Genomic DNA, 27,295 nt, shown 5'->3' on the forward strand with positions numbered 1-27,295 from the left:
AAAAGTCACCTGGCCTAAAACTGGAGTGGCTTGAGTCAGTCCTGACGCTGCCATTAACTGCTCAACTCTCTTCACCTCTCCTGGCCTCAGTTTCCTCATCTATAAAACGAGGGAATCATTAAAATCCCTTCCAGCTTTATAATCCGATTGTACCTGCTTTGCTATGCTCTTTCGTTCCCTCAGAATCTGAAAAATCCTTCTAAAGTCGACTGAATTCATTCACTCCTGAGATAAGACCTACCCACTGAGGCTGTTGTGAGAATAAACGAGATAACGCATAAAATATTCGCTAGCACAGAACCTGGAATACGGTAAGTGCTCTATAAATGTTGGCGTGCTCCCTAACACTATTATTTTCCCCCACGAGAGCAGGGACCGTGCAGGTCCTGTTCACTGCCGTGTCCAAGCACCTGGACTGGTGTTTGGCACATCTTGAATTGAATACATAAATAGTCTGAGCGTTGTGCTCCTTCAAGGCTCCCCGGGCAGTTTCCTCGAAGGCGGAATGAAGGGGTCACTAAGGTCCCTCCAAGTCCTGCAACCGTACAATGGGTCTTGCATCCCTCCCCTTCTCGAGTCTGAAAGCCCTGGTTGAAGGCCCCACCCCGGAATAATCCAAAACCACTTTGGAACGCGAGCCTGGGGCCGGGGCCCGCCTGCGTTGCCATGGCAGCGGCTCCGCCCCCGAGAGCTGGCGCTCCCCGGCCCTGATTGGCTGGACGGCCGGCTCCTTCTCCCGCTGCGGCCGCCGCCGCCATTGTGCGGCGCTCGGCCCCTCGGAGGGTGTCAGCTGCGGCCGGTGCCTTGAGCTCTCGCTCCCGCTTCTGGTTCTCCTGTCCGGGGAGCCCGGCGGGCCCGGGACTCCCGTCCGTGCCGGTGCGGGCGCCGGCATGTGGCTGTGGGAGGAGCAGGGGGGCCTCCTGGGCCCCTTCTCCTTCCTGCTGCTGCTGCTGCTGCTGGTGACGCGCAGCCCCTTCAATGCCTGCCTCCTGACCGGCAGCCTCTACCTCCTGCTGCGCCTCTTCAGCTTCGACCCGGTGCCCTCCCGCAGGGCCCTGCAGGTGCTCAAGCCGCGGAACCGCGTCTCCGCCATCGCCCACCGCGGCGGCGGCCACGACGCCCCCGAGAACACGCTGGCGGCCATTCGGCAGGTGAGCCCCCCACGCCTCGCGCCCCTCCGGGGAGCTGGACTTCTGCTTGTCCTTCCGCAGATTCCCCAGGCTTCGCGTGATAGCCTTCCCGGTTCCCCATTCGTCCTCAAGAAATACGTTCCTGTGGCTCTCGATCCCTCTGAAGTCTGGAAAATCTCCCGACTTCGAGTATTTATAGAACATAGCAAATACTCACATACTTACATATTTGCTATGTGCCAAGCACTGCGCAAGCGAAAGTGCAATGAAGAAATAGAGTAATGGAATGAGGGATGACTGGGGAAAGCAGTTAATGCTATTTCCAGATAGTCAGCGAAATCCTCAGAAGAAGTGACTTTTGAACTGAAACCAAGATTGCGAGAAGGAGCCGGCTGTGGATCTGGGGGAAAAGTGTTCCAGAAAAAGGGAGCAGCAAGTGCAAAGGTCCTGAGGTGGGAATGATGTTGGAATGTTCAGATAACAGAATAAGCATATGTGGCTTGACTTCAAGGAACAGAGCAAAGGCTAGTGAATGAGGTAGGAAATGTGGCCAGGTTAAGTAGAGTCTTGGTCAGTGGTTGAGTTTATTCTAAGTGGATCACATTCACAAGAGCTGTCTTTGCTTGTCCTCCAAACTAGCCAGGTCATCTCCTTATCACCTTCCCCCCAGACACACACATTCATCCTCAGACAATCCTGGCATTGGGACTCTAATCAGTTTCTGCCTCCCCTTGTCACAAGGCTCTCCTGGCAGTCTCCTGACATGAAAATGACCGTTCGCATAGTAAGAGAGCTTTTCAGTTGCCTAGCCACTTTTGCATCTGTAGAAATATATCTGATCCTCTCATTTCTTTGAGACATTTTAACATTGAATGAGTAGGAAAGCTGCTCAAACCACAGCTCTTTCTAGAATTCAACCTTCTGATTCCAAGCCTCAATGCTCTTTGTCATAGATTAGAATATGTCCTGGGATGTAAAAACTTGGACTGACTGTCATGTGTCCTGCTAGGGACAGACAGTGTTGTGTAATGAGCAAGTTACTTAAGCTGTCAGTGTCCCAGTCAAGAGTCATGACTAGGGTGTGGGAAGCGCGGCACCCTAGGGCACTTCTCACTCTAGTCCCAGCCGTGACCTCAGTTTCCCCATCCGTAAAATGGGAATAATATTGATATCCGCCTAATAGGTTGTGATTCAATGAGGTAGTCCACATAAAGTGTGTGGCCCATGATAAGACCTCCACAAATGTAAGCTCTTTAGGCCAAGAATCTAAAGATGGCTTGATTGTTTAAAATCGTTTAGGTAAAATTTAAGTGTTAAGGGAAAAATTTAAGTCTGAAGAAAGAAGGGAGTCAGGAAGGCAGCTTTAATTGAGCAGAGGGCACCTGACCGTTTATAAACCCAGTTAAACTTCTCTTATGCTTTTTCCCTTTGGTTCTTTGTGATGGAAGGGAGACAGAGCAGCTCTTCTAGCCTTCTGTTTAAAAATAAATCTAAAGATATTGAAGAGTGTATTTTACCTTCTAAACCTAAACCCAGAGAGGTTGCATGAAGTAACACAGCTAGCTACACAGGAGATAGAACTGTCATGCAAAGAAAGATGATAATTACCATAGGAAAAAAAGCACATAATTGTCGTTGGCTTCCATTTCTACTTACCTTGTGTAAATTGCCTTAAAGTATAACTCATTGTTAATTGAGCACAGAAGGTATTCATAAGTATTTACCGATGGGTATGGTAGTTTGGCTAGGAATATGTTTGAGTGAATATAAGTCATGTTAAACGAGGAAGTATGTATGTGAAATACACATACACATAGAGTGTTTCATATCCCCTCGTGTTGCAAGAGAATTATAGCTAAATTCCATTCATGCCTTGTATGCTTAGGTTGAGCATGTCTTTAATGTGTGTAATAATCATAAATAAACATCGTGCCAAGTTGATTACTGGTCTTAAGAGGAAATGAGATGTGGTAATTCACCTTGTTCGAATATCGGGTCATTATCAGTGAACTTTTTAGCTGTAATAGAATTTAGATTCTGAATACAGACTGCAGAAGACAAGGTCGCATCCTCCCGCTTGACTTCAAATTTGTAGTTTATTTCCATCAAAGTTTGTTTTTTGTCCTATTCTTCCTCCCTTTACATGTTTACAGCTCATAATTTATATCCTTAAACATTTGAAAAAAAAAAAAAGTTTTACTCCGTGAAAACTCAGGGAAGACGTTCTGACAGTGGTAGAATTTCTGATAGATTATAAAATAGATATATAAGGAAACACTTGAAAGAGGTAAGGTGTGTTCCCCCCAAAAATACTATTGTAAGACATTTCTCTAAATAAATAAAAAGATGAGTATGAAGTGTATACTAACATGTGAATTAGAATCAGGTTCATCTTTTTGCCTCTATAACTGGTAAAGAAAGTTGAATGCAGTCATAGAAGATCTGGTCTAAGAAATTAATATGGTGGTTGTTTTATAGAGCTTTTGTTTGGGGCCTTAATAAACTACACAGAAAAGACAAATAAATGAACTCATTAGTTCTAGTTCACTTGCTAAAATAGTCTCACCATTGTTACTTTTTGTGTTGTAGCCAAATAAGGATGGCCCTAATGAATAAAAGTATAATTGAACCTAATTATAGTGCCCCATCAAGGAATAAGGATAACATTTGTGTTATAATGAGAGAAGCATGCACTATGAATACTGAAAATGTGATCTAGTTTTATGTGGTAAAATATGGAACCCATGTTGTTTTACCAGGGCATTAATTCTGTCTTTAACTTAGGAAAGATATACTTTTTAATCTTATGGAAAGGTATACCTTTTAACCAGTACAGATGTAAGCATTATTGTAATGACTTTTTCCCTGAGGCATAAGTGTTCTTCTAATCCTTAATAGCTTATTTTGAGTGCCAACTCTGAGCCCGGCACCAAGCTTGGTAATTTACAGGCATTATTTCCAAATCCTCACAGCAACTCTTAGGATCGTTAGAGTATCATCTTAAAAATGATGAAACTGAGACTAGAAGACTATAAGTAACTAGACAACACAGTGAGTGATAGAATTGGGATTTTTAGGGGGGGAAATCTTGGTCACGTGTGTGAAAATCAAACTTTGAAGCCTAGAAGAAAATATAGTTGTATATCTTTATAAATGGGAGTAGGAAAGAATTTAAATAAGATAGAAAAATCTCCACCCGTAAAGGACGAGTGATAGATTTGACTATATTACGATTAAAAATGTGTTAAAAAGAACACACAGTAACTAACAATGGCTAACATTTATTGAATGCTTCCTATGCACTAGGACCGTGCTGTATGTTGTTTGTGGGTGCTTAAGTGTGTAGTAAATATATAAAGACCTATAATGGAATGATATGGGAATGATGCACATCAGCTTTAAGTGGGCAATTACCTCTGGAGAGGAAGGGGGGAGGATTTTAGCTGTGTCTGTAGTGTCGACAGTAAAGTCGGAGTGGTTAAGAGAGCAGCCTCTACCACGTCCTAGGTTGTGTAACCCAGAGCAAGTTCCTTAATCGCTCACAGTTTCCTCATCTGAGAATGAGAACATTAATAGTACCTACTGAGGCCAGCCTGGTGGCGTAGCAGTTAAGTTCACGCCTTCCACTTCCGTGGCCCAGGGTTCACTGGTTCGGATTCTGGGCAAGGACCTGCTCACCACTCATCAAGCCATGCTGAGGCGACATCCCATATAGAAGAACTACAACTCTATAACTATGATATACAGCTATGTGCTGGGGCTTTGGGGAGAAAGAAGAAAAAAGAGGAAGATTGGCAACAGATGTAAGCTCAGGGCCAATCTTCCTCAAAAAAAAAGAAAAAATAGTACCTACTGAAGAGTTGTGAAGATCAAATGAGTTAACACATTTAAAGCACTTAGAACCGTGCCTGACAAATAGAAAAGCCTCAGTAAATAATAGATATTATTATGTTTCAGGGCAGCAAGAGAATGAAGCAAATATGGCAAAATGTTAACATCTAAGTCTTTTTTGCTATATACTGTGTATGTTTGCATAATTTAAAGTTTTTTAAAAAATTTAAAATCTCGGTCATAATGAGCATTTCACGTCTTCATTGTGATAGAGAAGCCAAGGATGCAAACTGGATAGTGTGTCTCAGAGGAACCTGGCCAGTGAAATTTAATGTTCAAGTTCTCTTTTTAGATAAATCCTAGTATACCTCATCGAGCTTACCAACTTCTTGGCCACAGCCGGTGCTGCTCACATAAACAAACTGTAATGTCCCCTAGAAGCAGGCTTGGTGTTTCTGCTATAGAGGGTGGACGTTAACCAACAGAAACCTGACTCTTTTTGGTTATGCCAAAGTAGTGCAAATATCCAACTAGTCAACCAACACAGGGGCATCATCAGAGATATTGTACCAAACCCAGTGTAGGTAGACCGTGGAATTTGCCTAAATTTTTGTAATTGTGAGCCGTGAATGGCCCAGATAGTTAAAGCAATCAGAGAAAATCTAAAGTTCCAGGAGTCTTCCCCTCTGCCACTGTAAGAGTAGGGAGAGTGGGGAAGTTGAAGTTGTTGAGGAATCCATAAGGGTAGGAGTTGAAGTGTAATGTTAACATCCATGAAAAATCAAAACAAGTTGTTTTGCTCTTTGATACAGGAAGGGAGAGGAATCAGTAAGATTCTTCTACTGATACTTCTACTGATTCTGTCTACTTAGCCAGCCCTGTTGGAGGTCTTGAGTGTTTAGATTGCAAAATGATGTCTGTGACCATTTGACATTAATATTGTTGATGCTTTTGTTAAGGCAGCTAAGAATGGAGCAACAGGCGTGGAGTTGGACGTTGAGTTTACTTCTGACGGGATCCCTGTCTTAATGCATGATAACACAGTAGACAGGACGACTGATGGCACTGGTCGATTGTGTGATTTGACATTTGAACAAATTAGGAAGCTTAATCCTGCAGCGAATCACAGATTAAGGTAAGCGGTTTATTGTCACTTAAACACACCTTTCAGCTTTTGTTGGAGATCGCAGAAAGACACTGGCACCTTCTGATTACATCCTCTGCTCCAGGAGAGTTGTTTTGTTGTGTTTTGTTTTGAACTGTATACAGGTTTCCCAAGTAATGAGCAGATGCCAGGAACAACAGAAATATGGCATGGATGTTATTCATCTTTTCCCACTGAGGCCAAATTTGGCCCCAGAATTATTCTCAAGACAATAGTCTGTCTAGTCAATAACGTGACAGTTACTTTGTACTGTCCTATAAATTATAGAATCATGAGGCAAAAGCAAGTGCAGAGGTTTACTTGTCAATTTTCTTGCCTTCAGGTGCCCCAAGAAACAAATTATAGAGTGGGAGGTGGGCAAAATGGGTGAAGGAGGTCAAAACACACAAACTCCCAGTTATAAAATAAATAAGTCCTGGGGATGTAATGTACAGCATGGTGATTATAGTTAATAATACTGTATTGCATATTTGAAAATTGCTAAGAGAGCAGATCTTAAAAATTCTCATCACAAGAAAAAAGATTTGTAACTATGTGTGGTGATGGATGTTAACTAGACTTATTGTGGTGATCATTTTGCAATATATACAAATATTGAATCATTATGTTGTACACCTGAAACTAATATAATATGTCAATTATATCTCAATTAAAAAAAGAAATTATGCATTCTTTAAAAATCTTCAAGTAATAATATCACCTTTTAACCTAGCCCTTTTAACTCTTCAGATCCTTATAACAAACTTCTGAAGAATCATAGAATTCTAGCAGTAGAAAGTATCCTAGAAATCATGTAGAATAGTACTGTCCAATAGAACTTTCTGCAGTGATGGGAATATTGTGTATCTGCACTGTCCAATATGGTAGCCATTTGTGGTAACTGAACACTTGACATGTGGTTAGCACAGCTGAGGAACTGAATTTTTAATTTAATTTAAATGTTTATTTATTTATGTATTTATTTTTGGTGAGGAAGATTGGCCCTGAGCTAACATCTGTTGCCAGTGTTCCTCTATTTTGTATGTGGGACACCGCCACAGCATAGCTTGATGAGCGGTGTATAGGTCTGGGCCTGGGATCCGAACCCAGAAACCCCAGGCCGCTGAAGTAGAGCACACCGAACTTAACCACTACGCCATCAGGCCAGCCCCCTAAATGTAAATTTAAACTTAGTCATATGTGCCTCCCATATCGGACAGTGCATATCGAGATCAATCCTGCTTTTAGAGATAATCCCAGAAAAATTAAATGACTCAAGGGCAAATAACTGGTTCATAGAGAAGCCAGAACAAGAATCTAGATAACCCAATTTCCAATCCAAGAAAATGTCCACTGTACCATGCTGTTTCTGCTTGTCCCCAGTGTCTCTCAACCCTGTAAGAGGGAAAGTTCTTTCAGATGTCTAATTTAATCCCCTCATGGTATAGTTTAAACCAGTAGCTTCCAAAGTATTTATGTGTATGTGTGGTGTATATATATGTATATGTTATGTGTATATATCTGTATATCAGAGCTAGTCTTATAAGATATTCCTTAAGAAAGGGGTTCTATGATCAAATAAGATCAAACACTATACTCTAGATGGTTCCGTTGGGGATAAATAGCCCACATCAATCCTTACCTTTAATGTAGTATTTCTCAAACATATATGACCTCAGAACGCATACCCTTCCCACCATTAACACTTGTAAACACTTTGGAATTGGTATACTGGATAATATACTTTGGAATGTGGTTGTTTAGATCCCTCTCTCCTTGTCTTCTTTGTAATACTGAAAAATGTGTGCTCACTGTTATTCATATCGTATCAATTCTCCAGGCAGTGATCAATGGAGTACTGAGTATTTGACCCAGTGATTAAGTTATAGTCCTCCCTAAAAGGTGATTCAGACTTTATTTTCCTAGGATCTGAAAGAAATTAAAAGTCAGCCAAAGGAAATCATACTTTAGTCTAGAAAGAATATTAATAACACTTGAAGGTTCTGAGGCCAGGCTGCTGGCATTGCTGTTTACTGTCATCAGATATTTCATCGCTCTAGTGTATGCAAGGGAAAGGCTGGTTTTAGTATTCCAATGACATTGCAGCTAATAAGATGTGAAGTTCAGAGTCAACAGTTACAGCAAAAAATGCTTAGGGTCAGCGTCACCCTTCAAATCCTTTAAGAAGGCCTGATCTCAGAGTCAGTGTACCATCTTAATGTCTGTAACACAGCCAGTCTTTGTTCCACAGTTGGAACAGGTTGCATTTTCTTTGCTTGAACACCAAATGAAGTAACTGGCTTGTGTTTAGGGACTATGTTGTAGGAAAAAATGAGTATGTTCTCTGGAATTACACTTACTGTGGTGAGATGCTCATCCTGAGATGGGGACGTGGAATCTAAGACTGGCCAAGGGAACAGCAAATTCATCATCTCTCACTCCCAGGGAATAGACATTGAATAGAAGGGCTGGCAGAATTGCCTGTACGATCTAAATTTTTATCTTTTTTTTTAAACCAAGATCTTATGGTTGAAATAATGTAGTTGAATTAGGGTAAGTTAAATCATGTAGAGTGAAATTTCATTATGTGAGAAAAGCTGATTTCTTATGTATCAGGCACTTAACTTTCCTTTTCTTCATCAGAAAATTATTTATTTTAAACAATTGCACTTAAATAAATGCACAGCAATCCAGTTAACAGATTTATGTATTCCTAGGAATTTCTCCTGCAGAAGGGTCTGTTAGGGCAATTACAATCTCAGAATTAAGTCTCTGAGTTCTCCAAAGGTGGCGTATACTCTGCCCTTCGGTAGAGTTCCTAATAATATTATTAATTCAGTGGAAAGCCAGTGATTTCTTAAAAATCAAATGATTTTTGTTTTTGTTGCTGTTGTTTGGTCCAGAATATCCGTAATTTGGTTCAAGTACATGTAGTAAATTTCCCTTGGACTTTGGTATGGTTGCAGAGAGGAAGAAAACACTCTCTCCTTTTGGGTGGGAGACATTTGTGAAATGTCTGTTCCACTAAACATTTATCTTTTTCCTTTTCCACAACGTACTGCTCCTTTCCCTCTCTATAGGAACGATTTCCCTGATGAAAAGATCCCGACCCTGAGAGAAGCCGTGGCTGAGTGCCTAAGCCTTAACCTCACAGTCTTCTTTGATGTCAAGAGCCATGCAAACAAGGTACGGTTTAGACCAGAGACTCCACTTTCTCAAACAGACATCTTATGTCGTTGCTAGTCATTTCCAAAAGTGACTATATATTTTATTTATTCTTCTTAAATTATTTTTACAAATTATAATATATTTGCTTCATGGAAGTTTACAATGCAAAAATCCACATCTCTAAGGAAACAGTAAATTATGGAACCTTTCTAACCTTTTAACCTTTGATGGAACCTTTTAACAACTGATATTCTACAGCTAGCACAAAATAGAAGAGTCAGGTTTCTCTTATTTGCATAAAGCATTTACAAAAGATATTAAATAAACAGTAAAGAGGCACCTCTTGAACAGATCACTCAAGTAACCTCATAAAAGAAATTCAGTTGTTGGACACAAGACCTGTGGCATCTGGCTGATAAGTTAAGGGTCTTAGGTGGACAACTGTGGACTGAATTTAAAGAGAACTCCTGTATTTAAAGCTTCTGATAGCTGATAGGATATATCTTTTACATAGATTTATCCCTTCTATATGATTTCTATCCCATATGGATAGTTCTGTAATTCTGTGATTTGAGTAGTTATACTTTTATCAGAAAATTATTATAATTTCTTCAAATATGCATGACAATGCTAAGTACAATTTGGCTTCAATTTTACAATATTTACTTTTACTCATAAAAACATTATTGTAATGGAAATCAGTGGGAAAATATGGTTCAGATTATATTTGTTCTCTTATAACCAGCTTTTCAAGTACAAATACTTTTTTCTGCATTTAGTCAGCTTGGGTATTTTTCCCCTAGCAATAGTTAAAATCGGTAATGGCCATCTACTTGAATTCTGATGATGTCAATTTTCTTTATTAATCCCAGGATATAGTTGAAACCACTTGTTAAAACCTGAAATATGAGCCTAAGTATATACTCTAACTTTAGTACAGTAAACTCCCATTTTTGAAGAAAGAGGAGAATGGTGCTCTGGCTTATTTATTATTCTGGTAAACTGATAGTTGTGTATGTGTAGGTGTTGCAATCAGTCTGCATCAGAATCACCAGGAATACCTATTAAAAATACACATTCCTGGGCTGTACCAGCCAGGGAGAAATTCTGAAAATGTCAAGGGTGGTGGGGTCAAGGAACACGTGTTTTTTATGAGCACTTAGGGCTATGTTGATGATATGGCTCACATTTGGAACCCTGAAAGGTCCCACCTTTCACCACGGTGTACTGACCTTCATGCTTATTCTTCTAGGATAAGGGGGAAAGAAAGAAGAAGAAAAAAATTTAAAAAAAAAATCAGCTATTTAAGCTTTCTGGTTGGGTGCTCACAGGTGGTTTGGGCAGGACTGAGTAGAACATAGTGACCTAATTCTCCAGAGAACAAATGTTGGCAGCAAATTGGAGATAGTAGAGCACGGGAGCCAAGGTTACGGGCTTTAGAGCCCAACAGACCATGATTAAGCTCTGTCACTTACTAAGGTGTAACCTTAACCTTAATGAGCTTCAGTTTCCTCATGGGCAAAATGGGAATCATAGAAGAAACTACCACATAGGGTTGTCGTGAGAATTAAATACTGTAGGTGAAGAGTTACACACACTGCTTATGTGAGTTCAAACAGCAGGAAAACAACGTTGGCTCTGTAGCTCACACTCTGTTATATTAGAGAAGAGGAAGCCTGACATGAATCATTTCTGTGGTCTTTGTTCCATTTTTTTTTTTTTGGAATGCATTTTGTTGCCTGTATTTGGCTATAGGTATGTGTAACTTTCCAAACATTAGCAATATTTCAAGATTTATGGTGCAGCAGCGTTACATTTCACCTAACGTCTGGTCAAATCTGTTGTTGTTAGCTGCTGTTGATGCTCAGTGGCCAAATCTGTTAACTCACTAGAGGTCACAATATGTCAACATTTTAATTCTATCGTTTCTTCCTCATTTATTAGCTAGACTACTACAAAAAGAAATTTCTGCTCATCTCGGGAGGAGTTGGGAGACTTCCAGCTCTCCCAGGTCCTGCCTTGTCCCATTGCTTCTGCTGCTATGCTGGTGATGGATGGCGTTTCCTCTCAGTCCCCTGAACTGAGAAAATCTACCCTTGGTAGGTCCCAGGCTGGTTGGCTCATGCTTCCAGCCTCCACTGGCCTGCGGTCTGCCGTACTTTGCAAAAGTGTGACCACAGGACTGAGCCTCTCAGTAAGATGGTAAAGCAGCACTACCCCAGCTGCTTCTCTGTCTACTGCAGATACGAGCGCAGAACGTATCCCAATGGAGGATGGAATCCACCAGTACTTATCTCAGCGTCCCCATGTGTTAGTAAACTTCTGTTTTATTTGATAGAGTTGCACTTAATATATAATAGTCATTGGCTGGGACTGTTAGATTTTAATAGATTTTGAATACATGAGTCTCTTGGTTTTACAGGCTACCGATGCCCTCAAGAAAATATATATGGAGTTTCCTCAACTATACAATAATAGTATTGTCTGCTCTTTCTTGCCAGATGTTATCTATAAGGTAAAATTCAGGATTTTTGTTGTACATAATATTATGTTCGTTGGAGGTGATAATAGCAGTGGTCTAAGTAAGCATAAGATAGATGCTTGTTAAATTGAACTGAATCAGTTAAGAAACTCCTCTTTTAAATTAATAAGAAATTCAGGAAGGGGAATGTTCTCATAACCCCATTTAAAATACCATGGTTCTTCTTTAGCTCCTTCTTATACGTTGTTTATGGGCTCATTCAGATTACTTGGGTAAACATTCTCAAAACGGAAAGAATTATGTAGCTTGTCTCACTAAGTAACAGCAGAATATACCTTTAAAAAAATAAGTCTTATAGAGAATTTAAATGTGCATAAAAGTAGGTGGTAGTGCCATGAGCCCCTCTCTAACCATGATCCAGCTTGTTTCATCCATACCCCCCTATTTATCCTCCCCAGTGTTATTATTATTTTTTTTTTTGAGGAAGGTTGGCCCTGTGCTAACATCTGTTGCCAATCTTTCTCTTTTTTTTTTTTCTCCCCAAAGCCCCAGTACATAGTTATGTATCATAGTTATAGAGTTGTAGCTCTTCTATGGGGGACACCGCCTCAGCGTGGCTTGATGAGTGGTGAGTAGGTCCACGCCCAGGATCCGAACTAGCAAACCCCGGGTCGCCGAAGCAGAATGTGTGAACCTAACTGCCACACCACCAGGCCAGCCCCCCCAGTGTTTTTTTTAAAGCAAATCCCAGACATCATATCATTTCATCCGTAAAAATTACATTAAGTACCTTTAAAAAGTGATTCCTTTTTTAAAAAACATAGCCACAATACCATTATCCCGTCTAAAACCATTAACAATAAATCCTTAAGATCATCAAATATCCAGTCAATGTATAAATTTTCATTTGTCTTAGAAATACTATAAATGGTTTTTTGTTTGTTTTTTTGCAAATTGTTCATTTGAATCAGGACCCAAATAAGGACTGCATGTTGTAATTTTAACTCTTAAAACCTGCATGCTCTTTTTTTCTCCCTTGTAATATATTTGTTGAAGAAACTGAGGTTGCTTTATAGAGTTTACCCAGGTCTGGATTTTGCTACTTTTGCTATGATGCAGTTGAACACATCCTTTTCCTCTGTATATTTCCTATAAATAGGTAGTGAGAACTAAGGGCTTGATTAGATTAAGCTCAATATTCTTGGTAAGATAAGCTCACAGGTGAGGGTCTCTTTCCACCATGAGGCACATAACGTCTGGAGGACTCTGTTGTTAGCACCTGCTGTTGATGCCATTGGCCAGCTCTGTCAGTTTACTAGGGTTGCAGTATTTTAGTTCTGTCATTTCTTCTCCGTGTATAACCTAGAATACTTCTATAAGAAGAAACTCTCAGCTACTGTGTAGTTACCCAATAGGCAAACAACTGCTTAATCTTTCCCTTTATTTACCAGTTTCCAAAATAATGAGTTGGTTCTGTAACATTCTTCAACAGTCGCCGACAGAGCATACATTTACAATTGTACAGTTAGGGTGGACCCTATCCAGATGTAAACTGTCACTGAGATGCATAGAGTTATGGGGCTTTCAGACAATTGCATCAGTGTTTCCCAGCTCACTTGAGGCCTTTAACATGTCTGATAGGGGCTTAGCGGTTAAGTGCGCGCGCTCTACTGCTGGCGGCCTGGGTTTGGATCCCGGGCGTGCACCGACGCACCGCTTCTCTGGCCATGCTGAGGCGGTGTCCCACATACAGCAACTAGAAGGATGTGCAGCTATGACATACAACTATTTACTGGGGCTTTGGGGGGAAAAAAAAAAGGAGGAGGATTGGCAATAGATGTTAGCTCAGAGCCGGTCTTCCTTAGCAAAAAAAAAAAAAAAGGGAGGATTAGCATGAATGTTAGCTCAGGGCTGATCTTCCTCACACACACACACAAAAAATGTCTGATACATTCTCCAGAGGAGCATAGAGGGGAGACTGAAAGAATGCCATCCACATCTCCCATTTCTCCTTTGCCCTCTCCCCTTCCCATGGCCCACCTCTCCCCCTCTCCATTCTGTCTTCTCGCTTCCTTCTCACCCTACTTCCCTAGGTCCACAACTCTTTTTCAGCAATTTTCTCTAGAAAGGATCAAAAGCTAACCAGCCCATCTTGAAGTGATCATGGTTCCATTCCCATTGAGTTCCAATTATTTATCTCTGGCCAGAACTTAAATCGCTGTCCAATTGAAAGTTAATTCTTGTGACATTATTAAATTTGACCCCGAGATGGTAATTTTCTCATTGTGAAGATGGGATTGCAGTTCTTTTAGGATTATGAAGGAAGTGTTCTTATTTTTACCGTACATTAAATGCTTTACATCTGTCACATTATTTTCTCAATGACTTTATGGTAGAGTACTTATTTAGTAGATGGGGTGGTGGGGAGCAAGATACCAGCTATTGGTCAGAATGAGTACAATGCCTAAATCTAAAGAGCAAATGAAAGATATCGGACCTAAGATATGATAATTATTTTATTTTTCCAAAATTACTTTTCAGATGAGACAAACAGATCAGAATGTAGTAACAGCTTTAATTCACAGACCTTGGTGCCTTAGCCATACTGGAAATGGGAAGCCACGCCATGATACTTTCTGGAAACAGTACTTGTTTATGGTAATGGACATTTTGCTTGATTGGAGCATGCATAATATCTTATGGTACCTGTGTGGAGTTTCCGCTTTCCTCATGCAAAAGGATTTTGTATCCCCGTAAGTTGGAAGATTTTTTTATGTTCTCCTGACACATTTCCTGAATGTTCTTCTTGGGAAGGAAGGATTAACAGTAGACTGCCTGGATTGCTTCCCACCCACAAAGCCCACCATGCCTTTTTTAAGTTGGAATGCCACTAGCTTCTTAGGTGGGAAGAGCTCAGGCATATTTTACTGTTTCTAAAATGAGTTGACAAATATTCTTAGGTTTTAGTGCATTTTAAAGAAAAAATAAACCTGCCAAACTATGATGAGAGATTACATTTCCTTGTGATGGGCTCCCTCGGAAAACCAACATAGGATCCAGAACAGAGCCACGGTGAAGAGGTCCTGTGGACGCCTACCTCATCTCCCCCATCTTTTCTCCCTCTCCCCTGTACCTTACAGGCTCTGCTCCATCGCTTCCAAGAAACCCTCTGTTCCTTAATTTGCTAGCAATCTCTGAATCTTTCTTTTGGCAGTTTTATAGCTGTGTGTTTCAGCTGATTATAGTTGTAAGTTTCATATAATTTCAGGCATGCATGTGTTCAATAAATATTTGGTGTATGCCTACAGTATTGCAAGGTACTGTGTTAAGAAACTGAAGATGCTGTGGTAAAGAAACAGACCCATGGCCTACCCTCATGAAGTTTATAGTCAAATGGAAGAGAGAGGCTAATCAAGTAAAAACCCAATAAACAGTCAAGATAAATGCTCTGTAGGAGAGAACAGTGTACATATACTTTGTGGTTTGACCTAGTCAGGGAAAACCTCCCCGAGACAGTGACAACTGAAGGGCGAGTAGGAATTGAGGAGGGCGGAGGGTGGAGATCCAAGTCAGAGGGAAAAACACTGCAAAAGTGGCAGGAAGGAGCCTGGTTCTTTCAAGGAATTGAAGCTCAATATTCTGCAGCACAGAAAAGAAAGGGGGAGTGTGGTATAAGATGAGGCCAAAGAGACAAGTGGGGCTAAGCCAGGCACGGCCTCCAGTACTTTTTTAAGGGAGTAGAGGGGTCTTTAGTGAGCCACTGAAGTATTTTAAGCTGGAACAACGTGGAGGAGGTTCTCCTGTGGGGTTTCGGAACGCTCCTGATTTCGGTGCATAGGCCAGTTAAGCAGCTCTTTCTGAGCACTATTACTACTCAGTGGGTACCGTACCTAGTGACCATTACAGATTCCTGGTCATTATTCTAACAGGACTGGTTTTTCCTCTTTCTCCAGGGCCTACTTAAAGAAGTGGTCAGCTAAAGGCATTCATGTTGTTGGTTGGACTGTTAACACCTTTGATGAAAAAAGGTACTACGAATCCCATCTTGGTTCCAGCTATATCACGGACAGCATGTTGGAAGACTGCACAGCTCAGTTCTAGACTTCTCCCCCAGGGAGGAAGCACGAGTACAGAAACTGCCTGCTGGCCTCATGCAGGGATATCAAAATACCCTTTGTGCCAGCCCAAGCCCTGGGGGAACAGGTGGCTTGCACAAGCACTAGTCGTAATTGGATTTTTACTTGAACCAAAACCCGGTGTTGCCACCATGCTGCATGGAATGTCTGAGTTCAGCACTGTTGCTCTTGAAAACCTGGGTCTGCAAAAAGGCACAACAGCTCCAGCCCCAACCTAGCTGAGGCATCCACGGAGACCCAGTGAGGAAAAGCACAGATGGAGTTGTGCACTTTGGGGGTGCAGATGCAAATGCATGGGAAATGCACGATTCCTCAGAGTTGACATTTTAAAACTTGACACTCTTATGTAACTTATGTATTTAAAATATTTGTATTCAGCTATGTTGATGTCCAACTTGTGACCATACTAATAAAATCATTTAAAGGAGCATTAAGGGAAAACTGTGTACCAAGCAGCATCCTCTAAGACATAAGGAATATAGAGAAGCTGTGTCTGCAATCCAGAGACCAGGGCAACAGCCCCTGGTGAGGCTTCACTGTGAAGCAATGAAAATGGCAGGAAATCTTGATACCATGGGGAGGGATTGTTTAGGGTGTCTTGAAATAAGAGCTGCGAACCACTAGGGGCCAGAGTTGCACTCTTTCAGGCTGCTCTGCAGCGTGCTCGCAGACAATTCGAGCTGAAAGAAACTTCCAGGAATTTCTAGGCTTTTCCAAATGAGAAAACTAAAACCTGTGGAAGGGAAAGCTCTGCCTCAGCAATGACACAGCTGGTGACACAGCAGAGCCTGACCTCATGATAACTAAAATTTCTTGGTTACCGTTTGCCAGGAACTTGAGTGGTTTAACAGGCATTATCTTAATTAAGCCTCGCATGAATCTTGCAGAGGTAGTATTCTCTCTTTACTGGTGAGTGCAGGGCACTGCACAGTTAAAGTCACCCGAAGTCTCAAATGCCTTGGTGCAATTGAGATGCAAGTCCAGGTGTGCCTGACTCCACAGTCCCGGCTCCTATCCACTTGCTCTGTCTGTCCTTACAGTGCCGAGCCCGGGACCCCCAGCTCTGTGCTCTTTCCCACGTGAGCTTCCAAGGGCCTTATTGTGAGCTGAAGTCGCAATATTTAAAATGAAGTTGAGCCTTTAAAGAACTGCAAAGCCGTCTCTCTCCTCTTGCTGCCCCCCACACCCCCCCCTTTCAGCCCCACCTGCAGCCCTGATCGCAGGCCCACAGCTGAGTTATGGCCTCCCTCCTGAGCCTCACCTGGCCACCAGCCTCACCGCTGCAGCGGCCGGGCCGCCAGTCCACACGGCTAGACGGCGGTGAGAAGCACACTGATTTTTGCTACAGTTGATGTTGGTAGGAGCGTGACAGATGGGGCTTGGGACATTTTCAATCAACATTTACAAAGAAATTTTCTTGAATTTTAAAATTAACAGTGGGACAAAGATTTATTCAGTGAACGGAACAAATATCTCAACTGCGTGTACTTGCATGCCACATTATGACTAGTGACAAGAGAAGGAGAAAGTGACAAAGCATCCGTGGACTGAATTCCCCCTTTGGCGCACCTCCAGAGACTGCACAGCACCGGACAGGGGAGGAATTCTCGTGGGGGCAGTACAGCGCTAACATTCCTTCTGTGGTGTGAGGTCCTCTTAAAGAGCCAGGAGTTCTCTGTCTCTTGACCTTTGTCCCAAATCCATTTTCCCTTGACTCAGCCAGGCCCAGTTAAGGATTTAGACCCTACGCTAAGGTGGTCTGGGCCTTAAAAAATGGAGAATTTGGATGAAGAAAGAAGGTGTTAATGCAGACTACTATTAAGCGTTTACTTGGAAGGCTTAGTATAGGGATTTAAAATATAGGATTTGGGATCAGAGAAAGCTAAATCTGATTTCCTGATTGGTGATTTACTAGCTGTGTGACCTTGGGCAAGTTACTTAATTCATCTGTAAAACAGGGGCAGCATTAGTGCCACCCCAGGGAGTGGTTGTGATTAAATGAAAGGGTACATGTGAAATGCTTGTTAATAACACATTTATTGACTGCCTACCGTGTACTAGACTGTTTCAAATGCTTTCCATGTGTCTACTCTGCAACACCATGAGGTAGGTGCCATTATGATCCCATTTTATAGTGAAGGAAACCAAAGCACAGGGAAGTTAAGTAATGCCTAATGTCACACAACAGTAATAGGATAAGGATTCGGGCCCTGGTGATGTAATTCCAGGGTCCACACTCTGAACCCCTGCTATTATTGTGTCAGGCCCATGGCAAGGACTCAATAATGAGAACCATCGTAATCATTCCCAGTACCTATTACAGTGCGTGTCACATAGTAGATGCTCAATAAGTGTTTGTTGAAGGAATGAATTATGGGATATCCATATGGAAACTTCCTTGAGGAAACTGGAGATACCAACCTAGAGTGAGATGAAAATTTGGGAGTGTAGATAAATAATTCAGGATTCAGCAGCATCAAGGGGCCATCCAAAGTCATGATAGATAGCATTCTTTCCAAGCAAGTCAATACTGATAAAAATCACATCCTCGGATGGGGCTGGCTGGGTGGTGTAGTGGTTAAGTTCACGCGCTCTGCTTCGGTGGCCCAGGGTTCACAGGTTTGGATCCTGGGCACGGACCTATGCTCATCAAGCCATGCTGTGGCAGGCATCCCACATATAAAGTAGAGGAAGATGAGGACAGATGTTAGCCCAGGGTCAATCTTTCTCAGGAAAAAGAGGATTGGCAAAAGGTTAGCTCAGGGCTAAGCTTCCTCACCAAAAAAAACAAAACAAAACAAAACACATCCTCTGCTGGTCATTGGTCTGCCCCTCTGCTCTCAGGATGCTGGAGACAGATAACATCAACGGGCTACCTCAAAAGGCTGAAGAGATCCACTACTTACTGGATTAAATAATACTCCTTTTCTTATTTGGAGATAGGTGTCCACAATCCTGTTTTGACCAGAATTTCACCAAGATATAAATATTCTGTCTTTATTAGATGCAAATTTCTAAAGAAAACTACACCCACCATTTCCTGAAGTGGGAATGGTGCTTCAACAGGACGGTAATCCACAGCTTTGAGGACGAGGGAGGGTGTGAGTTAATGAAGTTAACTTCCAAACTTCTTCAGCCTGGAGTGATGGTTACTGTATGACAAGGTTACTTGATTTCTCTGATCAAAAATACTGCAGATTAATGACATTGTGTGTTCTATTATCAAACTTTAAATTGTGCTCAAAATCTAACAGCAGAACACTCAATATTGAGAAGAGGCTGGATATCAGCTAGGCACAGTGGTTCTCAAAAGATGCTATCCTTTGAGACATTTATTCAACATCAGCATAAGGGCAAACTTGTTAGAAACGCAAATTCTCAGAGCCCAACCCAGAACTACTGAATCTGAAACTCTCCCTGGGGCTCAGCATCTGTGTCTTAACAAGCCTTCCAGGTGGTTCTGATACATGCTCAAGTCTGAGAACCACTGAGCCAGAGAAAACCCAGAGTCCTCAACTCTGCCACTAACTAGCTAGGAGACTTCACCTGTGTGTGCCTCAGTTTCCATCGTCTGTGAAACGGAGATCACAATATTTTCACTGATTGTCTTATAGCAATGTTATGAGGTTCAAAAGAGACAAAAAGTGAAAGTGTTTTGAAAAATGTGTTAACAGTGTAATAACATTGTTATGAAGATAAAATAAAAACATGTGGAAGTGCTCTAAAACTGTACTACTGGGGCGTGGTCCTCTGACCCATAGCCCCAGATAGAAATGCAGACTCTCAGGCCCCACCCCCAACCTAGAGTCTGCTTTAGAACAAGAGCCCAGGTCATTAAACAAGAGCAGCGCTGTGCGGATGGTCACACAACACAGGGGTCAGGCATTACTCGTACCAGGCAGATGCAGTCATGAGCAAAGCAGAGGCCCCTCAGCTCCCACCTGAGCTCCTCTCAATGGTCTATCTCACAGTTGATCAGACATACAAATACTGTGAAAAAGTTCCAACTTGGAGAATTTAGGGAGGTTCCGTGAAGTGCTATCATGCTGCAAGACAATGCCTGTTAATGAGCTGAATTCTTACCACTTGTCCCCAGTTCGAAGGTTACAAAAATATATGTCAGTCGTATGCTATTTTAGTCCCTTGTTTTATAATTGGACTTCACACAAAACCATCTCATTACCCCATAAGAAATGAACCAGGCAATCCACTATGGCCACTTGGAAGGATCAGATCCTGCAGAAATTCAAAAGAGGTTATCCTTTTTTTATATTTAAAACTACAGGGCTAGGGGCCAGCCCGGTGGCATAGTGATTAAGTTCATGCGGTCAGCTTCAGCGGCCCGGGGGTTCAGGGGTTCGGATCCTGGCCGTGGACCTACACACTGCGACCTACACTACAGCATCAAGCCATGGTGTGGCGGCATCCCACATACAAACTAGAGGAAGATTGGCACAGATATTAGCTCAGGGACCATCTTCCTCACCAAAAAAAACCACTACAGGGCTTATCCAGCTTTCAAGTGACTATTGGAAAGCATATGTTACTTTTATCCTTTTCAAGTAATTAAGGGTTGGAAGAGGAGGATGGGGAATGCCCCCCGAAGATTTTGATACAACAGTCTGAGCTCACCATTTACATGCTTAGTAAGTGCCTCGGTGGCTTTTATGGTCAGACAAGTTTGGGAAGAACTGCTCTAGATCCTAGCTGGGTAGTGCTCAGCCCTGAGTTCCCGATGAAACCATCTGGGGAGCCTTAAAGAAAAAGGATGGCTGCCTGACTGAGTTGGTCTCGAGTGGGGCCTGGGTCTGCCTGCTGATGGACAGCTCCCCGTGTGACTGAGTGCAACCAACATTGAGAACCTGCTGCCCAGTGAGGGGCCCTGGCAGCACTGGGGGAGAGTTGGCCCCTGTTATGGGCTGAACTGTGTTGACCCAAAATTCATATGCTGAAGTCCGAACCCCCAGTATCCCAGAATGTTAACAGTATTTGGAAATAGAGTCTTTACACAGGAGAATAAATTAAAATGAAGTCATGAGGGTGGGTCCTAATCCAATCTGTCTGGTGTCCTTATTAGAAGAGGAAATTCGGACACACAGACACCAGGATGTGCACATACAGCAGAAAAACCATGTGAGGGCACAGCAAGAGGGTGGCCATCTGCAAGCCAAGGAGAGAGGCCTCAGAACGAAACCTAAACTGTGCGCCCCAACACCTTGATCTCAGACTTCCAGCCTCCAGCACTGTAAGAAAATAAATTTGTGTTGTTGAAGCCACAAGTCTGTGGTATTTGGATATGGCAGTCCTAGCAGACTAATAAACCCCCATCTCAAGACCAAGTGTGAAGAGCATCCTCACATCCCAATGTGTGTGTGAGACCTACAGACTAGATCTTTCTACGGTGTTCATACCTCCAGGAGAGGCAGGGGCTGCACGGAAGTGGAGACGAGAGATGGAGGTGAGTGGAGCAGCATTCCATCTCAGCATATGGTAATCAAGCAAAGACGATGCTTTCCGAGGGATTCCACATGTCAGCGGAGAAGCCAAAGGAGCACAAACAGCATTAAGGTGACCCGGGGGGAAAAAAAGCACTTCAAACATCAATTCCACGGGCTGCCTTAACCGACCCCACAGACAAGTTGTCTCCCGTGGTCCCCTGGGCTTCTCCTTCACAGCACCTATCACAATTATGATTAATCATTGTGTAACTATTAAGTTCCTGTCTAAATTAATCTGCTAGATAGCACCCGAGGGCAGAGACTGTGTCTTAACCTGTTCACCACCACTTGGCCCCTATTTGTTGAATGAATGCGTGAACACTACTAGCAACCACTAGCAAAGATGATACCAGAAGAAATTAATTCAGTTGGTGAAATTAATTCAGTTGATGAAATGAATTAATGAATAAATAAGTCAATGAAAAAGTGAATCAATGACTGAGCACAGATTGGATGCTTGTTTCAAACGAACCTTAAATGTTTTTTAAATCTGGTTCCAATTAGATTTCATGACACTGATTACTTAAGAGGAGACCTCACCCCTTGAGTAAGTTGGTAATTTTACTTTCTGCTGGACCCATTGATTTTAATGCATTGTGAATCATTTGGCAAATCTGCAAAAGAATGCTATGTATATGTATGCATATGTGCATATACAGGCACACCTCATTTTATTGCGCTCTGCAGATATTGCATTTTTTACAAGACCCTCCACCAGCAAAAAGGTTACAACTCACTGAAGGCTCAGGTGATGGTTAGCATTTTTTAGCAATAAAGTATTTTTTAATTAAGGTATGTACATTGTTTTTTTAGACACAATGCTATTGCACACTTAATAGACTACAGTATAAACATAACTTTTTTATGCCCTGGGAAACCAAAAAAATTGTGTGACTTGCTTTATTGCAATATTTGCTTTATTGCAGTGGTCTGGAACCAAAGCCGCAATATCTCCCAGGTATGCCTGTATACACTCATATATATATTCATTCCACACACACACATATACATACATATGTATATTCCACACATCACCACTGGTTTCATGTTTGGTTCAACATAAGACTTCGATGGTCATGTATAAAACCTCATAGAGGCAGAGTCTCAGTGCACACCCCTCCACCCCAGTTCAACCCCAAAGACTCATGCACTCGATACACAATAAAGTTCTTAGACGAGACCTCTGGTTGTATTTCACCTTTGGGTACCATGGGGATGCTTTTAGCTCAATGTCATGAACAAATGCAGGTTTCACATCTCTGATTGAGGATCACATTTTTATTCAGGCTGGACACTTGTCTTAGCACCAGTTTCCAAACCTTTGCCAGGTCTGGGAAGAGAGATTTCTAAGGACCAATAATTCACATGCACATCTCTTGAAGGTAAAATACATCACTCCCAGGTTGTCTCTTCCCAGGTTTTTGTGAAGCAAATATTACGACAGTCTTGATTAGAAAATCCCAAATATTTTATCTTGAAAAATCGGTAGTTGGGGTGTAAAAAGCCAGCAGGGAATGTCCAATTTGACTTCAATTTACAGTGTGGTCAGTTTCCACTCTTGGCTAATAGCTTGAACTCCCCTTCTGGAAAGATCCGAAAGGCCCGGGTGTCATGGAAGAAGTTGTTCCATCTTTCTCTTCTTTCCTTATTTGACTGGTGTCTGGCTACCACAATAATCATCAGGCCCTTGGATTATCTTCTTGAACTGATCGCCTAAATCGCAGGTCTGAGTTTGACATAGGAAAGAGACGTTAGCACAGACAGACACTGACCCATCTCTCCAGGGAAAAGACCAAATTGGCTTTCAAGACCCCACATCTTCTCATGCCTGCCTTGCCACCTCCTTTCAAGTTTCTTCAGTCCTCCCCTTGAACTCCCATCATTGGATGCTGTCGGTAAATGCTATTCCAAAAAGATGAATGGGTTTTTTGGTTTGCTTGTTGCCTCCCCAGCATCCATTCTCCTTCTGGCATCAGCAGCAGATTTTCTTTGGGAACCCACCCTTCCCCACCCTCAGTCCCTGGGTCTATAGGGTTGTACCACCTGTATCTACAGACGAGGCCTGTGACTCAGATCTGGCCAACGAAATCATCACATTTTCATGGCCACAGCCATTGGTTCATGGAGGGGCTCATCACCCAATCACATCCAATGAAACACAACAAGAATTCTGGGTCTCTCACTCTTTCCCACTAGACTTCAATCTGAGAAGATATCAGAAGCCAATAAAGCTGTCTTGTAATTAATAGGAAGAGCCTGTTTGAGAAAGGAGCTAACACGGAAAAGAATTGAACAGAAAGAAACCAGGTTCTGGTGACATATTGTGAGCCCTGGCTTCTAATGAAAGAACTATTCTTGGGTTTTTGCTAAAGCCATTTTGGATCAGTTCCTGCCATCGAATGAGTAACTGATAGTGGGCAATTCTGACCCTCTAACTTGGGATATGGCATCTAGAGGAATGAGGTCTCCTTAGGGCCAGTTAGGTTACTCACCACGAGCAGCATTGTGTTCCCTGACATGCAAAGAGCCTGGCTGCTGAAAAAGAAGAAAACAGGTAGCCTCATCACTGGAAAATCATGTAGAACCTGGGGTCCTGTTGCATAGCTAGTAAGATTTGTGAGCCCCCCACCATATCAAAACTAAGAGGTGACAGATTAAGACCAAGGCTCAACCATAGCAATATCGACCATGTTTTGTTTTGTTTTTTAGGGACAGTGATTCAATCATTTATTCATTCATTTCACAGATATTTACTGAGTATTTACAATATGCCAGGTAATATATTACTACCTGGGGCTGCAAGGGGACAGACATGGTCCCTGCCTTCATAGGATTTAGAGCCTCTACATCCCTCACCTAAATCGCGCTGACAGTATTAATCTGCACAGATAGTGAATGACATGGCAGTCTCTTCTGACAAGATCATAACTTCCAAAACTAGTGGCATTTGAATTTAGGTGGCCTTTCATCCACACTTCCCAGGACACCAAGGAAGCTAGCAAGGCTCTGGAATCAGGGTTCTAGGCATCTCTTATACCCACTTGGTAAGAATGAAATTGGTTAAATCTTGTTAAGAGCGTGATATGGCAATATCTATCAACATTATCATGGGCTTGCCCTGTGGCAGAAATACTCACATAAAATAATTATCACAAAAATGTTTCATTACACACTACTTCTAGTCCTAAAAAAACACCTGGGATCAACCCAAATATGCAAACATGTACAGACTGAGACAATGTCCGAGATATTAAGTGGAGGGGAAGCTATGATACTATGTGTATAGTATAGCCCCACTTTTGTAATAAATAAATAAAAATGTTAGTAGATGCGTGTATGTTTGCAGATGCCTGGGGGGAAAGATCTGGAAGAATATACACTGAAGCATTAATATAGTGGGGTGAGATGTCAGGGCACTTTTCATCTCAGTGGGATGTACTTCTGTAGGATTGGGTTACAGAATAGCCACATGCAAGCCCCATGAGAGCTGGGCCTTTACTATGTTCACCGTGATAACCCCAGTACCTGGAAGGCATGGAAAGTGTTGAATGAATATTATCTGTTAAATAAAGAGTACAGAAATGTTTAAACGTAGAAAGTGAAGTGCCCTTATGTGGTTCGAGTTCCCTGATGCACTTTTCACGGGGAGGCAAGTCTATGTCACAGGGATCCCCAGGCAGCCTCTGGCCTCACCTCCACGTCTCTCCTTTCCTGTGTGAACGAGCTGGGGCTTGCTCTCCTCTCCGCATCCTGCAGCTTAATCAACTTTTCTATCAGGAACATTTTATCTTTGCCCTCCTGCCAAGAAGGAAAACAAATAAAACAACATGGAGGATGAACGATGGTGTGAGGTGGAGAAGCAAATGATGGAAAGGAGGTGGATTTTTAGGCAAGTGGGGTCCCAGACGTTGGATGGAGACGGCTGCCATGTTTTCTCTTGAAGAAAAGAAACATTTCACAGCGAAGTCACGTTATCCCCCATAGCCTTCCTAAATTGTAATAATCTGCTCTAAAGCGATTTCCCCAGCAGGCTTGAGTAGCAGCCTTCTCCAGCCTGCTGCCAGAAGCAACTGACATGCCATTGTCTGCAGGCCCAAGACAAATGGTTTACAGAAGCCTCTTTCTTGGCATGCGCTCTGCCCCAGAACCCTGTCTGGGCACCCAGCATTGCCGGGGTCTGCCCTATCCCCCTACTGAGAATGTCAAAGCTTACAGCTCTGCATCTGAGGACACCAAACATATTTCATTTGTCAAAGTTATTTGTGTTAATGGAGTGGACCCAGACAAATAATTCCTGAATTGAGAAGGCAAACAAAGAAAGGGGTATGGCTACCCCAGGAGGGTGAATCACTTTCCTGTGAATCTGCTGCAGATAAGAGAGCGGTACATCCCACCAGCAAGCACCACTGATGGTCTGTCCAGTCTAGGTCAAACCCACTCCCCACGCCCTGATTCTCCTTAAACTTTCACCCACTAATTTTAGCATCCACCAGTGGATCCTGCTTGCAACAATTATTACTCGAGTATTTGCTTCATGATGCTTTTCCATTTCCCTCATTCCGTCCACATTTCTTAATTGGAATTCTTCTGTAAGGAAGAGCTGTCCTTGGGAACTGGTATTTTTAACAAGTTCCCCAGCTGTCTTGGATAGGACCGACGTGTTGGGAAATCTCTAGTCTGTAGCAGCTGTTTCACACTCCAGTGCAAATTAGAATTACCCAGAGGGCTTGCAAAAATGCAAACTCATAGGCTTTATCCAACAGATTCTGACTCAAAGAGGCAAAACCGTATTGTAGGTAAGAGCACAAACTCTGGGGTTGCCTGGTTCAAATCCCACCATTTACTAGCCTGTGACTTTGGGCAGATCATTTCACTCTGTAAGCCTCGTTTTCCTTAATTTTAAAATAGGGGTTTAAAGAAATGTATGTGCCAGAGAGAGGAGTGAAACTTCAATAAGAATTTCTGTTTATCACTTAGCACAATGCCAGGTATCATCTAAGTGCTCAACAAATGTTATCTGTTGCCATTATTGGCTGGAGGGGGGAAGGGTAGCAGGAATTTGTATTTTTAACAAACATCAGGAAGTTTTTGATGCAGGTGGTCACACTTTGAGAAGGGCTGTTACCGAGCCTAGTCCCAGCTTCGTCTAGATTCTTTTGGAGACAACGCCCCTGTCTTTGTGGTCCATCCTCTGGGCAAGACTCCCAAGCAGGCAGGCCTGTGGTGATGCTTATGGTGCCTCCCTGAAATGATGCCATCCAAATACCTCCTGAGTTTACCTGGCACTGCCCTTACAAGGGAAGGTTTAGAATCAAGTCCCTCCCCTGTTGAGATCTTCACAAGACTTGCCCAAACCATTAAGAGTGCCGCATCAGAAAAATATGAGTGATGCATCTGGGGACAGGCAGGGGAAACAGCATCACTAATCCACATCCTTTCTTTGCACTCCAAAAAGGACCAACTCGATCAGAAACTACCAAGATTCAAGCAGACAGAACCCTGGGGAGTCCCACCTCTGTCCCATACTTGTAGACATAAATGCTCATGTCACAGTTATGTTGGTACTTAGAATAAAAGGGAATCAGCCCAGGAGCGATGAGCATCTCCATGCCCAGACTACGGTCTCTAAATACCATTTCACCAGGACTCCTCGAATAAATTGAAGAAATGGCTGATTCCTGTTCTGGGACAGGAAATGAACAAGATGAGTCTGAAACATCTTGTCCTTCCAGAGAGCAAGGAAGCTATCAAAGACTTCTGGGGTCATGTCAAAAGAACCCAGGAGCTAATTCAAAAGGATTTCCACTAGCAAAGGATGCGACTATTAAAGCATAAACAAATGACCATAATTGAAAGATGTCAAAATATATTTGAATCCATGAATTCGTAGCAATAATTTAAAAATC

At 42.3% G+C, this 27,295-nt stretch overlaps 2 protein-coding genes across 4 annotated transcripts in view; one reads left to right on the forward strand and one right to left on the reverse strand.

Moving 5' to 3' along the window:
* Positions 1–760: 760 nt before the first annotated feature.
* Positions 761–16,309, forward strand: GDE1 (glycerophosphodiester phosphodiesterase 1). 3 transcript variants are annotated; one of them, XM_058569949.1, is made up of 6 exons: positions 761–1,151; positions 5,921–6,096; positions 9,186–9,291; positions 11,696–11,788; positions 14,297–14,413; positions 15,709–15,830. In XM_058569949.1, the coding sequence occupies exons 1-6, from the start codon at positions 891–893 to the stop codon at positions 15,733–15,735; spliced, it is 780 nt and encodes a 259-aa protein (XP_058425932.1). In that variant the 5' UTR covers positions 761–890; the 3' UTR covers positions 15,736–15,830. The 3 variants fall into 3 exon arrangements, with proteins under 3 accessions (XP_058425932.1, XP_058425931.1, XP_058425933.1); XM_058569948.1 differs by having other exon boundaries at positions 763–1,151; positions 14,297–14,508; positions 15,709–16,309; XM_058569950.1 differs by having other exon boundaries at positions 1,093–1,151; positions 5,925–6,096; positions 14,297–14,508; positions 15,709–16,309.
* A 6,220-nt stretch (positions 16,310–22,529) lies between these two features.
* Positions 22,530–27,295, reverse strand: part of TMC5 (transmembrane channel like 5) — a 72,050-nt gene continuing 67,284 nt past the window's right edge. The window contains exons 19-21 of the mRNA XM_058569951.1: positions 25,083–25,187; positions 23,882–23,924; positions 22,530–23,115 (exon numbers count right to left, since the gene is read on the reverse strand). Coding sequence (XP_058425934.1) covers positions 23,069–23,115; positions 23,882–23,924; positions 25,083–25,187 — 195 coding nt within the window. The 3' untranslated portion in view covers positions 22,530–23,068. The remainder of the gene's footprint in view (positions 23,116–23,881; positions 23,925–25,082; positions 25,188–27,295) is intronic.

The sequence above is a fragment of the Diceros bicornis genome, chromosome 26 (genome assembly GCF_020826845.1).
Source record: "Diceros bicornis minor isolate mBicDic1 chromosome 26, mDicBic1.mat.cur, whole genome shotgun sequence".
NCBI lineage: Eukaryota > Metazoa > Chordata > Mammalia > Perissodactyla > Rhinocerotidae > Diceros > Diceros bicornis.